The 16,492-nt window shown below is 40.2% G+C and overlaps 1 protein-coding gene across 1 annotated transcript; it reads right to left on the bottom strand.

The window, feature by feature from the left end:
* Positions 1-528: 528 nt before the first annotated feature.
* On the bottom strand, positions 529-8,779 carry cchcr1 (coiled-coil alpha-helical rod protein 1). The gene is made up of 19 exons (XM_062433469.1): positions 8,645-8,779; positions 7,476-7,770; positions 7,196-7,363; positions 6,923-7,040; positions 6,478-6,672; positions 6,045-6,208; positions 5,829-5,943; positions 5,523-5,633; positions 4,625-4,768; positions 4,415-4,525; positions 4,089-4,195; positions 3,883-3,995; positions 3,722-3,794; positions 3,172-3,290; positions 2,877-3,065; positions 1,739-1,840; positions 1,436-1,575; positions 1,202-1,343; positions 529-1,120 (listed from the first exon to the last, which is right to left on the bottom strand). The coding sequence occupies exons 1-19, from the start codon at positions 8,712-8,714 to the stop codon at positions 1,002-1,004; spliced, it is 2,595 nt and encodes an 864-aa protein (XP_062289453.1). The 5' UTR covers positions 8,715-8,779; the 3' UTR covers positions 529-1,001.
* Positions 8,780-16,492: the final 7,713 nt, after the last annotated feature.

The raw sequence follows: 16,492 nt of genomic DNA on the forward strand, positions 1-16,492 counted from the left end.
CTCAATGAGATGCTTTTACCTAGAGGCTTGCAACTTTTGAACTATTGCAAAATGTATTAGCAATCATGACAACATGACAAATAGCCCAATTATATGGTTCATCATAATGTTTATCAGCGTCCATCCTATGATTGCAAAGTCATTTTAAAATTGACCTCTATAGAGGAACTTCAAATTGAAAATATAGATCTTTTTCAATATGAAATCATATATAAGTCTTCCTAAAAAAACTAAAACATTCGCAAACTGAATAATCGCAGCAGCTCTACAGCCCTGAAAAGATTGTGTATATTTTAAATTCTTAATGCAAAAATTAATTTCTAACTTATTTAAAAACTTGCTTTAATGTTTTATATGAGTTTTGACCTCACTACTGACCATTAGCTGTGAGCTGAAGTGATGCCATGATCAAATTATAACTTTCTTCATCATCATTACCCAAAATACTGTTAAAAACATGTCGTATGACACCATAGAACTTGCAATACAAAAATACTTTATTAAGTCACAATGAAAATAAGACTGCATAATAAAAAAAACCCACTTGGATCATCACATGAACTTTTAAACGAGTACTATGTCAGCTGTATTTGTATCCGTCCAGCTTCTCTTTGCCAATGAATAAAAAGCTCACTGAAACTGACAAGTCTAGTTAAATATTTACATTTAATGAGGTTGTCACCATGTGTCCAGTTATTTTCCATTGACAAGTTATTTTTAATCCTGTTATTTTATCTGTAGTTTTTGCGGATATATCTTCACAACAAAAATCATCTTGGAGGTAGATGCAGAAGATATATTAAAATAAATGTATAAAACCTCTATTTATATTTTTGTTACATTTAGTTATCGTAGCTTTTGTTCTAGTTATACACCCAGTAACAACGTGATATCCATGTTTTCCTGTTATTTGTCTCCAGTAATTGCATTTTTTGTCTCCCAAAGCATCAAAACTGCCCACCTGTCATACAAATTAAATGTGTGTTCACTGGCTCCAGGTATCAGCTGTGGATGGTCCCACGCCTTTCATGCTGCCCCTCCTCTTCTGCAGAGTCCTCAGAGCTGTTCGCCACTGCAGCACTGAGAGTGTGGAGCTCCTCCAAAACGGAAAAGAGTCTCACTAACAGGATACAGACAGATCATTGGTCAGATCAATCATATCTGTGTAACTGTTAAGACTCAAGAACAGGAAGCTACTTACTGTCTGCAGGTAGTTGGATTATTGCTTCTGCAGAGCGACTTCTATCTGCAGGTTTTTCTCGTTGTTCCCAGGGAGCAGTAGAGTTTTGTAGAGCTGGTGTGCAAGCTCTTGTAAACTCACTCATGAGCCCTCTCTCAGATGCCTGGAACAAATTCAGGTCAGAGGAGGTCATCAACAGCAATGAAGACAGAAACAAAATATTCCACAACTGACTTTTCCTTTAAATAATGTTACCAGCAGAGGGTTTTTGTCCCTGTCCGTCTCCTTCTGTTGTTTATACTGGACGTCCCTCTTTGTGTGTTCACTCTGCAAATGCTGGGTCATTTGGCTCTGTTTCTTCGCCGTCTCTCTCTCAAACTGCCGCAAAGTCATAACTGCAAGAGACAATACAGACATATCAAAAGCCGCAGGGACATGCTGTTATATACTGTGCAAACAATTCCCATCATATTAGATCACAGTCGGCCTTACAGATATGACTTCAGCCCCCATGTTAAGCTGTTGTGGGCTGAGGTAGCATGATGTTAATCCTGCTACCTGCTTTGGTGTGCTCCTTCCTGGCCATATTGACTTGAATCTCCATCTGTCTCAGCTTCTCAGCACAGCAGTCTTCGATCTCAGACACTCTCTCCTGCAGGGCTAAGGGGAATAACAGATACATCATCCCTCAGTACAGAATCTCACACAAAGGGAAACAATGACTCTTTAATTGTGTATTTGTATGGACCTAAGGGGATAAACTGGATTTGATCAAATCTTTTAGCTTATTCTCATAGATAGCGAAACCTCCACAAACGAGCAGATGTTTGAATCAATTTCAGAGTTATCTATTTTTGCTTTGTGTCCATGGTAATGCATAAAAGACTGACAAACAGCAAGGTAGCAGAAGCCTTAAGTTCTGACAAAATATCAATTCTATTTAATTTTAGAAATTATAGCTGGTGGCAAAAACTAGCAAAGCTTTTATTTCAATAAAGGCACAGAAATATACAGTGATGCATTTCAAAGAAATCACATCCAACAGTGTTTTATTTATTTTAGTGTTTTATTTAATGTCTGCACCATTAAGGTGGCTATAATCAATATCTTTATATTAACAATGCATCAAGTGACTACTTATATGTGAAAGCGTTCCCTTGTTGTGATGGATCCACAAAGAATTAACTCCTGACTCTGTAGTTTATCATTGTTTTGGTTTTGTGGCTGCAACTTTGCTGTTTTGGTTCACTCTCTCATGTCAATGCTTTCCAATGCTTTCAGCTGTTTCCATCTAAAGAACTCTAAAATAACTTCGCCATATCAATTTAAAAAGGTCATGATATTGCAAGTTTACGAAACTCGCAAGTGGCCAAAAAAAATCAGTTATTGCAGGTTTAAAGCTTAGAAGATTTAAAGGTGGCCAGGTTGAATCCTTGAACCAGCTGGGAAAAACTGATTGGGGAAAACTGAGTAACACTGTCCATGAACAACTACAGTCAAGGTGCTCTTGAGCATGTCATTTAATCCCCAAATGCTCCAGTAAAGCTACAGAGCAGACTGAAGTGGCAAACTGATCCTAGGTGTGAATATGTGAAGACTGTGATGAAGGACACTTCTGAAAAAGAGCATGGTGCTCAGTCTGCTCTCTCTGAAGGCTGAAAAACAGTCGTGCAGCTTTAGGTTACTGCTGCCTCACCCTGCTCGCTGTGCTCCTGCTGGCTTAGCAGTTCAGATTGGAGTTTGTCCAGGTTGACCTTGCTCTCGTCCAGCTGGGCCTGGGTCTGCTGCAGGCTATGCTGGGCCTCCTCTTGGCCAGCCACAGCCTGCTGGACTTCGACACAGCTCTGCTGCAGCTCCTCCTGCTGCTGCCTCAGTCTGCTCTCATCTGAGGACACGTCCAAAAGGTAAACTGAGACACATACATCGGCAAAACATGGATGCAAACAGATCATGAATTTTAATGAGGTGTTGAGAGTTGTGAAGATGCTCACATTGTTCTTTCAGATCAGCCAACGCTTTCTCAATGAGCTCCGGGGTTCTTTTGAGTTCCTGTGTTACGTTGTCCCTCTCTTCACACACCAGACTCAGCTCTGTCTGCAGGTTTCTGATGCTGCAGGGAACATAAACAAGATGGCAGAGCAAACAAAGTTGCAGAAAGTCAACCAGAGGTGGAGATGCAACAGCATTACGTGTATAACAAAACAAACCTGCCACAAATCATGTGTTATTTCCAAGAAGACTAATAACCCCTTAAGAAGTACTGACTTTGCATATAAATGACATATTGTGATATGCTGACAAGATGTCATTTTCATTTTCTGCTTTTATTTGGACACTGTATAAATCAAGATTATACTTAATCAATACAACATGGTAAATGGGCTGCATTTATACCAATCAGTCGACTGCTTATCTGACCAGTGACACATTATTTACATAATTTAACAAATAAACACATTGTATCTGCTGGTCGCAGCCTAAAGATAAGAGATGGGTTTGTTGGTACTGTGGATCAGAATAACTATTGACGTTCACAAATACCTGTCAGCAGCATGTTCTGTCTGTTTACTGGCCTGCTGAACTTTCTGCAGAGCCTGCCTCCTCATGATCAAACCTGTAAAGCAGAAAACATTGAGACATCCTTTATATATGAGATATATGCAATTTGAATTGAAGAATTGCTATCAGCTCATTAACTGCACCATGGATGGTGTCCACTCGTCTTTTAGCGAAGGTTAGCCTCTGGGTAAAAGTGTTGAGCCTTGTTTGAGCTGCGTCCACATCCCCCACTTTGCTTTCAAATGCCAGACTGAACCTGTGAGGCACAGCAGATACACATGAGAATATGGCATTAACTATAGTGAAACTTTAACATTGACAACACTGAGTTCAAATAAACGTGTTTTACCTATGCACTGCTTCTGTTATGGTTTTGAGTTCAGTCTCTGCTTTGTGACTCTGTGACTTCAGCTGTGAGTTTTCCCTGTGAGCCTGGGCAATGTCCTGTTTCAATGTCTGGGAAGAAAAACACACATCCAAATAATGTGGTACTGGTCTTCATGCCCAGCTGCTGTTCTGAAAACCTCAACCCTGCTACTGGAACCTTGCAAAATGTTCATATATTCTTTTACTTGTGGTAAAAAATGCAAGCATTTATCAATTTTCTAATCGCCCCCAAATTCATTGTGCATCATTAGAATTTCAGACAGTCACATCACTTGCTCTGTTACTAACCTCCTTCTCAACTCTCTCCAGGTCCAGCTCAGCTATCCTGTCATGTAGACTGTGTTGGAGTACACTTGCCTGGTGCTGCTCTTGCTGGAACTGCTGCTCTATGAATCTGACCTGAAATGCAGCATAATACAGGACCCCATTTCAAACACTGTTTCAAACACGTTGGAAATGATTGTACTGTGGTGTACTAGAAGACGACTGTTTTCATACTTTTGACAGAAGTTTATCCTTCTCTCCTCGTAGTTCAATGTCCTTTGAACGAAGCTGGACACATAACTTGAAGACTTTCTCTCTCCAGAGGTGAAGCACATGGAGGCCTTCAGATCCATTTTTCACAAGTGGGTCTGTTGAGGTCTATTTAAACATGCACTTTTTAAAAAATGATGAATGATTTTTCTTTTTCTCCCACAAGTATATTACATATAGTATGAAGTATATCACAACAAACATGTAACGTCCAAAAAAAACTATACAGAATACACGTTGTTTACTGTGATGAATTAACAATCCTAAACTTTCAAGTTTCTGCAAGTTGGCAGTTGGAATTCATTCCACAATAACATGAATGGAAATCAAAACCTGGTACAAAGGTTAAGAGAAAGGTTATATTTGTCACACACAGCACCAGAGTCAAACTGTATACACTCAAAACTGGGATGGAGTACATCTAGTAAAGTGCTCTGCTACCTGAATCACTCCCTGCAGGGCTCTGTAGTCCTGTCTTCCATTATCAATCTAAAACCCTGTGATCTGCTTTGGAAAATGGTTGGCATGAATGTCATCCACATCTCTTCAGACCATTTTTCCAGACTTCTGAGATAGGACCACCCTTGAAAACTTTACAGCCTAAAGCCAACAGCACACTGTGATAGGTAATTACAGTACTTGGTTGGCACAGACATATACAGAGGAAAGCAGTGGCTCAGTCTGCAAACAGCAGTGGTACTGCTCAACGTATGCTCTCAGCCAAGGCTTGTATCCATTTGATTGACCTATTTAAAGATTTATGATTTGACTTGTGGCTTTTCTGACAGTTTTTTGAGTATCCTTGATGTTGACTGTAACCGTAGTTGCTGATTTGAATTCTCAATAAACCAAAAACATTTACCATCTTCACCATGTTTTCTTCTTGGAGGGCGAGTATCTCGTTCATGGAGGTAAGTCTGACTGTCAAAAGCTCTGCTGTCATCTGAAGAGCCGCTTTCTCCTTCTTCAGCCTCTACAAAATGTGCAAGATTGTAATGAAAAAAGTACACATAATAAAATGAATTAGTATAATATGCAAATGTATCACTCATTTCCTCCACAATTCTTTCAGCAACCTACTGAAAAAAAAAAACATTTAAATGTGTTTTCCTGTGCAATTACTTTACAGTAGGCTGATTGCAATCAATACAGTTTATATTGTCTCCACCTCGACAGTTTCATTTAATTGTTCCTTCTCTCCTTTCTCGGGGGTGAGCTGGCCGATGTAATTTCTGAGGCTGTGCAGAGTTGCCGATTGTGTCTCAAAAGCTTGTCCCATTTGTCTGAAATATGATACACATAAAAAAATAAAGAAAGTAGTTTTTTTTAATCAGTGACTCTGACTACAAAATGAAAGTCTATTTAGTTTTATTGAATGTGGCACCTTAAATGTTCTTTTAGCCCGTTTCTCTCAGTAGATACCTCCATCAGACTGCTTCTAAGCTGCAGCAATTCTGAGGTCGTTGCTTGAAGTCTGTCCTGTAGTTCACTGTTTGTTTTTCTTGCTGCGCCCAACTCTGCACATTGGGAAGCATTTAACTGTTGCACCTGAAAGTGAAACAAGGCAAACAATGGAAATTTTAAGATAGATACAAATAATGATGTAACACTGTAGTATAAATCTTCCTTTCACCCTCCTAAAGAGGGTCAGAGTAAAGAAAAGCTCAGGGACATTTCAGCAGGGTGGGCAGTCGCTAATGCGAGGGGGCTTGGGCTGCAGGGCCATTAGCTGAATGGAGGTCACTGAAATCACTGTTTTCTCTAAAATCGTGTAAAATGTAGGATGGTATCAATTCCCTTGCTGTTTTGCCACATACCTCTCTCTCATGCTGCTTCTCCATTTCCGCCAGTTGCTTTGACACTCTAAGAGTATGTTTTTTGGCCTCTTCCTCTGCTTGTAGCCTGCTCATCTCAGCCTTTAGAGCAAGCTCCCGGGCTTCCTCTTTGCTCCTCTCTACAGCTCTCCTCATCTTTGTAAGTTCCTCACCAGACTCTTTCTTTAGTCTTTCATGCTGCAAGACAGAAATGATGTTGAACACAACTTGAAACATGAAACACAGAAGAATACTTATATATGAAAGTAAGCAAATTTGTTGTTGAATTAAAATTGCCAGGTGAAAATAAATTATTAAGACTACAAGACTATACTAAAAACATCAGGCTACAAGCTGTCAAACTAAGTTATATAATGTCAGCAACTCTCTAGCGATCTTAGTCAACAGTAATGTCAAAATGAAATGTTTTTTCAGTAAACAACACCACCTCTGAGCTTATTTCCTCCTTCTGTCTGCTGCTGCGAGTGAGCTCCTCTCTGACTTGGCCGAGTTCAGACTTTGCCTTACAAAGCTCCTCACGCATTGCTTCCAAATCATGGCCCTGTCTATTGTACAAAGGTTAAGGTTATTCATCACTGATTTCTAAAATGTGTAGTTACACAGAGAATACCAGACTCAACAATAAAAGGACTACATTGCCAAGCATCATCAGCTACAGTACAAGAAAACCACTGCTTTGCTACATAAGCATATCCTCTACCTGTTCAAGGTGCTGTCTTTGTCTCTCATCTTTTCCCTGAATCTCCCTGCAGTCTCCTTTAGGGCCTCCACCTGCCCCTTCAACCTGTCAGCTTCAGCCTTGTGCTTTTCTGCCTCAAGACGCCACTCTGACTCCCATCTGGACCACTGCTCACTTTTCTCTGTAGATCTGTGTTTGAAAAAGAAGAAATATTATATATATATATACGCATTTCCAATATGGCACCCAACTTACACATAATAATGGTATACCTAACCATATAAAACATATTGTGGGATACCTTGCCCCAAAGTCTGATGGGTGATCCACAGGGGTTCTTCCTCTCACGGTGTCTCTTTGCATTATCCTCATCCTTTGATTTTCCTTCCTCAGCTCCAGTATTTCTTGCTGGGCCTGAGTGATGACCAGCCATGGGTTGGCAGAACTGGGATCCCCTGATTGTGCTGATGATACCTTTGGGTTTATCCAGGAGATGGATGGTGGGGTCCCTGAGACTTGGATGCCTCTGTGTGCTCCAACAGGCTGGGCACTTGATGCAAAATGCGATGGGGGCACCAGGCCATCCTGGATATTCCCTGCATAACATAAAATGACGTAAGTGAGTATGTACACGTTAAGCAGTCAAGACCTACACCAATGTATTATGCTGAAGTTAGCTTCCAATTCACAGCTTAGGATTCAGGAGAAAGTTAAGGGAAACATAAATAATGATAATCAGCAGCTGTTTCTTAGTTTTTGCAACACTTCCACTTGTGAAAAAGTGTTAGACATGGTAGCAAAAGCCTAAATGCGTTCAAACCCACTTTCAGATTTGTGAAACCTTTATGAAAGCAGACAAACAGGCAATTTCAATCGTTTTCCCAAAAAACTACTATACTACAGACTAGATTGACGGGGAGACACTAAACAATCATTAAAAACAGTTTCTAATTGGGTTAGGGTTAGGGTAAGCCTTTATTCTCTTCGTGAAAACAGAAAAAATAACTTATCTGAATGGAGAAATAGCGGTGAAATTGCCATTTGAGAAATCTGAAAGAGGGTTTCACCGTGTTATATCTTTTTATACGATGTTCAACACTTTTCCACAAGTGTATGAGGTGCTAAAATAGAGTATCAGCCTCTTGTGTTTGCCTTAACTTAACCCCGAATCGGAAGCTAACACCAGCGTTGTCAGCAATATAGGTTACTGTCATATTTCTGCTATCCCAAGCCTTTTGACAATGAACTTTAAAGAAATTTACCAAGATTAACATGACAACTTCCTTCTCTTTAAAACAGCCTATTCTGCTTGACAATAATCAGTAAACAGCAGAGCAGAAAGACGCGGAATAGCTCAGTTCAGTTATTGTGTTAATGTAACACAAGCTACACTGAAGGCTAGCTAACGTTTGTTTTCACTGACAAGCAAATGTCAGCTTCAACACAATGCGGCTGGGAAAAGCGACTTACTTGAAACCGGCTGTGATGTGAAGTCAGTGGGTACGATTAGCCTGTCGTTTCCAAAGTTATGTCCCTCCATGTCATTTACATATCACTGGAAATTATAAACTGAACAGGAAAGCAAACAGTCCCCCGGTTGCTGTCGTGTTGCTCTTGTAGCGTTTATTCTCCCGCGACTGACGTAATGCGTCGTTGCCTTAGTTACAAGTTAACAACGGTAAACTCTCCGCCTGAGCTACGTTTGTAAGCCAACTTTTTATGAACAAACTAAACGTGGGTTAAATTAGTTAAAGGTCTGCTGTAGTCAATACAACCTGGCTAATATTCATGTTTATGAGTTTAATATACATACACAACAAATTACAACAGCGCGGTGCATCACGGGAGAGTGGAAGAAACCTGAAAGTAAAATTGTTAGTCATTTACCCTGAGTCAGGTCTCGCAGGGTGGACTTCCTTCTGTATCATGCTGCCCCATTTATCGTCTCCTTCCTGAGAGAAAACCCTGCATTGGCCCAAGCTAAGTGACTACATTGGTGCAGAGTTTACCTGGGACGGATCCAGTACCCATCCTTTTTTGTTACACATAGGTGGAACTGTGAGTTTGATTGGCATACAGTATTGTATGACAGGAGGTAAATGATACAAGGGCTCTAAAACTCCTCAGGGGATCCTTATCACAGGTTATACTTCAGTGCAGGGTAAATTACAAAGCATTATAAGCTGTAAGGTACTGATAATGAACACTGGTTGGGAAATCACAGTGGGGATAGCAGCATACATCATGTGAAAATCATTATTTCTGCCTCCCTGTCCCTTAGTGTGTGCAATTACAGTTCTGGTCCACAGGAGTATTCACATGAGATGTATTTATATATATGTGAAATCATGGGGCATGCACCACTGTATTCCTTTTAAGGTCATTCCATCAGGTATTTTCATTCAGATAGAGATATCATTGTGACGATGAGTTGAAAAGGGGCTCGGTGGAAATGCATCTAATGAATTAATAAACTAGACCTTTCCTTCTTTGCTCAGGATCTGTCTGACCGACTATTTCCATATGATATCTTTTCCCACAGAAAAGGGAACAAGCACACCCCTAAGAGTAGCAAGTAAATGCAGAATCGAATGGTTTGGTAATAAATTGATTTTTTAGCTAAATTTTTGGCATGAGGTGCATCTATAAATGTGTTACCTCCAACTGTAAAATTATCAGCATATGAATAATTTACATCATACATTTGCATATTTTTACAGATTTCTGTGTACTCACTATCCTCCGTCTGCAGTGATACACATTTTGTATTCACTGCATCTATAACCTAAAAACTTGCGCTCACCATCAAATTAATGACTATCTCCATCACTTATTATACAACTAGCTGTATATTCAGGGTGCAATATTCACTATAACCACCACATTTTATTCATATATCCTGTGGTGTTTTTTCATCTAGTGTCTTCAGCAACCATTTCTGTTTGCTCTTTTCCTATCTACAGTATATCTCTACAGCTACCATGACCCACTTTCCCCTGGGGTTCATTAAAGTTTCATATAATCTAATGTAATCTATTTATGGTGTATTCAAGGAACACAGATACATTTTATTTTGTTTCATTTACATTAATAATCAAATAATATAACAATACAACCTGATATTGACAATACAATAACATACAAGTAAATTAACTGAAAGGAAGTAAAAGTAAGATGGATCAACAACAAAAGACAAAAATGTATAGAAATATGGGTAAACTGCCAAGAAAGAGGAGAGAAGCCAGGACAGCATGAAAGACTTTGAATCTTGTATCATATCCATTTTGTAGTGAAAGTAGTGCTGTTTGAGGAGAACACTATTAGTGCAGTGTATTATTTGGGCATGCTGGTGTTGTAACGTCTCAGTACTCGACAGACACTGCAGTAGGTCCTGAAGAACAAAGCAGAGGAAAATAGGGGTGGGAAAGGGCCACTGGGAATCCAGAAAGCAAAGACAATACTGACCCTTATTAGACAGAGGGCTGAATTAAAATGCTATATCTCCTTGAGGATACTTAAGACATAATGAAGGTGGATGTTCGCCGACTATAGTGCTTGAAACACAGACATGACAGCTGAGCTGAGAGGAGTATTTTTAAAAGCCAGACAGCAGACTGTAGCAGGTTTATGAATTTTCGCCAAAAAGGTTTAATATGGCAAATTGATCTGGGATTAGGGTGCAACGACAGCAGCAAGGTAGCACAGCTGTCCATCTCTTCAGTTACGTCTTCCAGCTCCTCGTGGGTTATCTTGAGGAGTTTTCAGGGCAGATGGGGTATGTAATCCCTTAACTGTGTTCTGGGTCTTCCCCAGGATCTCCTCCCAGTTGGATGAACATCCACAGGGAGGCATGCTTATCAGATGCACAAACCACCTAAGCTGAGTACCTTTCATATGTCTGAGGTTCTTACTAAAACCCTTAGGGTGAGCCCAGACACCCTATGGAGGCAGCTGAATTCAGCCTCTCGTGACCTCGATCTTAATCTTTTGGTCACTCAGTTGTGACCACATAGGCCCTGTTGGTAGTTGTTCACAGTTGAGTTTGCCCCACTGATGCTCTTTCTTCCTGCCAGGCCCGCAGGGGATCTTGTGGGCGAATGTCTGGTGGCCAAGGCCTGCAACCATGGGGCCCAGTCAGGCTCAGCTTGAAAAAACACAATATTGGATTATTGTCATGTGGACTCACCAGGGCAGGCTGGTTGGGGCCTTGATAGGCTGATCCCAGGCTGAAAACACTGGGTTTTGTGACGTACTGGTGCAAATATATGCAGAAATTAAGTATATGGTGCCTGAAAGACTGACATGAATATGCCTTTTGATGCCTGAGGCACCATAGCAACAGTTCTCTGAGTACAAGAGCTCGCTTGCCACAGGACCTCCTATTTTATAAGCTATGCTGAGGACTGTAAACTGGCAGAGAGTTCAGAGACCCATGTCAGATGCTGCTGAGGTGTCCTTCAGCAATGCCCTGAATGCCCACCAACCCTTGATGTGAATCTTTGTATTATTAAAGAAAACACTGAAGGATAACGGATGCTCTCTAGCACAATCATGGGCACGGAAGCTGTTTCATCTTTCTTCCCAATCAAGCTGATTCAGCCCACACTTAGAGTTCATGTGGAGAAACTATCCATGACTGCACATATCTGGAGTGGAAATTGGGTCCTTAATTAAAATGTCTTCCTTTCAGAGTGTACTTGTTGGACTTTTCACATGCAAGGGTAATGCTGATAAGTCCAGTGCAGAAAAAATGTCCTCTTCAGAAAGTCTGCATTTTCATATCTGCATAGTGGTGACCTGCAGTATAGAAATAGAAATAGATATATAAACTAGATATTGTGCACTGCATAAGCATCCGCAGGAATCTATGCAGGCCATTTTCTACTGTAAAAAACCTTTTCTCTGCTTTGGTAACACAGCTTTAAACAGACATCAAGAGACAGCATCTCTCCCAAGGACTTTAGAAGCAATCCCTCTGCTCTCAACATGCCCAGATCACAGCTATGGCCACTGGGCATTGTGGAAAAAAACGATATGTGGGGAAAATGTTTGCTTTGTCAGCAACTGTCTGGATTTCATTTCTGTTAGTGGAGTTCTAGTGTATGGTCAAAGCAGATTCCATTTGGGGTGGAATAGCCAAAATAAGCTTAAATCTCTAAATTAAAAATATTTAAAATGAACACGTAAGCAATATTTATAGCAGCCAGCAGGCAATGAGTTCAAGAAGCACCAGAAACAACACAAAAACACCAGTAATTTTCAAAATGAAACATGAAAAGAAGTAACTTTCACTTCCCTGTCTTCCACTAATTACCTGCCACCTGTGGTCATTTTGCCTCACAACAGTTGTAAACGAGGTTTCTATTGTGTCTTAATGGGTTCAGACTCTAAGCATTACCCATCCAATCTGGCATTAAACAAGAGTGCAGGCCTGATGTCTCAGCGCTGTCATTAATTTGCAAGGCTCTTCAGCACTGAGTTGTTCAGTTTGTTTGTTTTTAGAAACACTTCTCATAGTGATGAGGTTTGATTAGTAAATTCATTTTTTCATTAGGCTACAAGGTGGTTTATTAGGAATTGAATTTAAACCAACATATTACACATCCTAAGGGAAAACATATTGGAGGATAGTTTCCAGTTTCTTTTTGGTGCTTTTCTTTAATCTTCCTATATCCCATTTTGCCATGTCTGTCACAAATTTGCTAAAAGGCTTATATGCCAATGAAATGTAATGTATTCGCTCTGAACAACCCGCACATCTTCTCTCCACGCAGGCCTGCACGCTTCTTGTTTATCTAGTAAAAAAGGTGTGGGTTTTTGCCGGAGCACAAAGCGTGTGAGTACGTGAGTGCTGTCCGAGGTTTAAGGTGGTTAGTTAATGGTTTCTAAATTGGGATTTTGTCGGTTGTTAGAGGGTGAATTTAATGCACTGGCGTATCCCGGTGGTTGCCTAGTAACGCGCTGGCAGTGGGCGCCGTAGAGAGATCTCTATGGTGGGCGCTCCATTAAAACCGTTGGCGCTCCTGACCTTGGCGTCGTGAATGCGCAAAGCACGCAGACCGTGCAAAAGCAGGAGATAAGAGTGAAGATCTGTGTGTTTGATGCTGAAACTGGGAGATATTTCAGCCGCGGTCCGTTGTCTTTTTGCGAAACAGACGGGCATGGTATGGAGGAAATCTCGAGATGGAGCGCGTATCAGCTTCTGTAAAAGCAGGTGAGTTAACCTAATGATTCTGTTTAAAATATATATATATATATATCCGTGGGACGAATCCTTGTTCAGATTGATCACAAACATCTGGGCTGATTATTTAATCTCGAGCTACTTCTCAATGATAGACCGTGTTGGAGCAGTTGTTGGCTCGTTAATTTTTACCCCCATTTTATCCAATATTACACCGTCCTAGACCTAGATTAAACAAGCTTCACTGTCACAACGTGAGGCAGCGCGCGTGCACACACACACACACACACACACACACACACACACACACACACTACAGCAGTTTGTCGATGCTATCTGGGCTGTGGCTTGGTTTTTCCTCTGTGGGTCGGAATCATTTCATTAATTTATAAAGCAGTGATCATTATGTGGAGTGCTACCTGCATGTTTTCTGTAAGGTAGTTTTCTCCGCATCAATCCCTCCTCCTCTTTATTGCATTGCTAAATTAGGCGGATTTTGGCGGGGGGGGGGGGGGGGGGGGGGGTCCACTAAAATGGCTTAAATCCACACCAGTCGAATTGCAAGGGCATTGGGAGTCCAGCACTGCTTCTGTCTGACATAGTAGGGGCTTCTCCAATGCTTTCATGACGAGGGGCCCCTCCGGCTACCAGAACCCAATCAATAAGATGCTGTCCCAGAGATTTTTATTAGTGGTGAATTGGTGTTGACTTGTGTGCCTGTCAATGATGAAGGTGTAGAGATGGTAATGGGGAGAGTGAAACATGATTATAACAATCATTCTAATATGTTTTACCTGCCATCAAAGTCTGTCATACTGATTTAAAGGCTTCAGGAAACCCATGAGACCCAGCCACCACTGTGATGCATCAACATCTGGCTGCTGCTGCAAAATTGTGTTAGAATAAAATGTTACGGCCATAAAACATGTTGATTTTTGAAGATGTCACTCAGCTGCTGAGTTATCGTAGGCATTTAATTGGAAAAAATATTTTACCCAGCCAGTGTTTTTCCTTTCTTGTTGCCGGGCACATTGCCAGTCTAAATTGCCCAAAAACTTGCAGTGTATCAAACTTGACTGAGTGATGGCTCACTTTTATTACAAGGCCCATTTGGTGTAAGCTATAAAGCTTTTAACCACATCTGTCCCATCGCAGACCACAAGTTGGAAAAATTAGACTTTGCAGCTTGGTTGAAGGCAGTAGCTGTTCAGTTGACTGTCTGCAGTAACATCAGTAAAACAAAATGAAAGAAGTGTATATCAGATATAGTCTTTTTTTTTTTTTTTTTTAAAGAAGAAGCTACCTTCATTTGAAGTCAAACTGCTATAAAATTCAAATCTATTGATACAAATATCACAAATGGATGTATAATTTAAATGGAAATGCTGCTCATTTTAAGAATTCATTTTATCCCATTGATCTGCAGCTGCCAGGGCTGCATCTTAAGCTCGAGAAAATGAACCAAGTCTGATTGGTGATGCCCACTGTGCAGCCTCTGTCTGCTAATTTGTTAACTGATGATGATTTTACATCAGATTTTGAGGATTTTTTTTACCTCAAAATTGATTCCAATTGATTTATTATCAGCATTTAAAAGAAAATGTATATCAGGTTCTCTATCTTTTCCATTTTGATATCTTGGGAGCCGTATATATCACTGTCACATAACAGATAAGAGAAGGAGCAAGTCTAAGTGTTAATTAATAAGACAAAGCTGGCCCAGGGCAGAGGGGTACAGTATTTCTCAAATGAACTTTAATATTACTCTAATTTATCTTGTTCTTTTGAAAGATGTACAAACAGTGATGATCTGCATATCAGGTAATGTGCTGCACCTGTTTCAGAGAGAGGGAGTGGGCTGCCTTTATTTGTGTTTATTTTCCTGCTAGTGTAAACAAAAGTGTTGCAGTGAGAGAGAAAAGCCAATGCACCACATCTACGGTTAATTAGTCGCTCATATTTGAGGGAAGAAATTGTCTCCCGTCTTTAATAGATAGGTTCATCAGTTTGAAAGAGAGCTGTTTAGCTGCAGTGTTTCACGGCGCTTGAGGCAGCGCTCGGTTTGATTAGGTTAACAAGCTTGTTTTTGCTTTGTTCATTGACAAGCCGGCGAGAACCTGATGTCGAGCAATATATCCTTACTGCTATGAGGACTGAAACGGGATGCAGTATAGATTATAGAGTTGAAAGAGGTACAGCACAGTTTTTTCTCTGTACATCTGAGCATACATTCAACGTACAGTATGCAGATGTGATTAGAGTTGAATGTCTATCTCATGTTTACTGAAGTATACACTGTGTACACTGATGGACCAGCTACTAGTTAATTGTCTGAAGCTCTGGTAACAGTGGTTTGGGTTAGAAAATAGATTGTAACAGTTTATATCTCTACATCATGTAGTGTAGCTACTAACAAAGATCAGGGAATGTGTCACTGAGAAAAATGTGGAATCAACAGGATTTTTTGTAAATCATTTCTTAATACTTGATTTAGTGTTAAAATAAAATAAAAAAAACAGTAAATAAACAATAAAAGTTTAATAGCATGCACTTTTCTTCCATTGACTAACCATTTGTGTTTGCTGATAGAGGAGAAAACAGAGGGGAAATGGATTGCAGCACACTCAGGCTACAACAAATCAGCTTTTCAAAAAGAAGTGTCAAAGAATCCTTTTTCCTTGAATGCTGAACACAAACGGCCTTTTGTTGCCTGTAAACCTTCCTCAAGTCTTTCAATTAACCTGAAATTACTCTGCTTTATGAGGAGGGTTTGTGCTGGCGTAACTCCCATCTGACAAGTTTGTTCTGGGAAACATTTCCATCAAGCATCTTCATGTCAGCAGCTGAAAGTGTTTCTCACTGAAGACGTCAAACAAAACAGAAACAAGCATTCCCTATTCAGGATTTGAGATAGCCTGTTTTGTGCTTTTGAAACACCGAAACGTCATAATAAACTCAGAGATTTCCTTTCAAAGACATTTTTAATCTCTCTTCAGTGCAAATTAAAGATTTGTCTTTCTTTGCTGTTCACTGGGTTGCTTTTACATAAGAAACAGGGTGCTTAACACCTTTTTTATCTTGAGATGCTTTCGCAGCATCACTTCAACATCACAGCAGATGGGTCTCTCAGATTC

Source organism: Scomber scombrus, chromosome 14 (genome assembly GCF_963691925.1).
Source record: "Scomber scombrus chromosome 14, fScoSco1.1, whole genome shotgun sequence".
Classification (NCBI taxonomy): domain Eukaryota; kingdom Metazoa; phylum Chordata; class Actinopteri; order Scombriformes; family Scombridae; genus Scomber; species Scomber scombrus.

Coding starts and splice junctions, on each gene's coding strand:
- cchcr1 (XM_062433469.1), bottom strand. CDS start 8,714: ATGGAGGGACATAACTTTGGAAACGACAGGCTAATCGTACCCACTGAC. Junction 5,634..5,828: donor AATTAAATGAAACTGTCGAG/GTGGAGACAATA, acceptor CACATTTTGTAG/AGGCTGAAGAAGGAGAAAGC. Junction 4,769..5,522: donor AAGAAAACATGGTGAAGATG/GTAAATGTTTTT, acceptor ATGTTTAAATAG/ACCTCAACAGACCCACTTGT.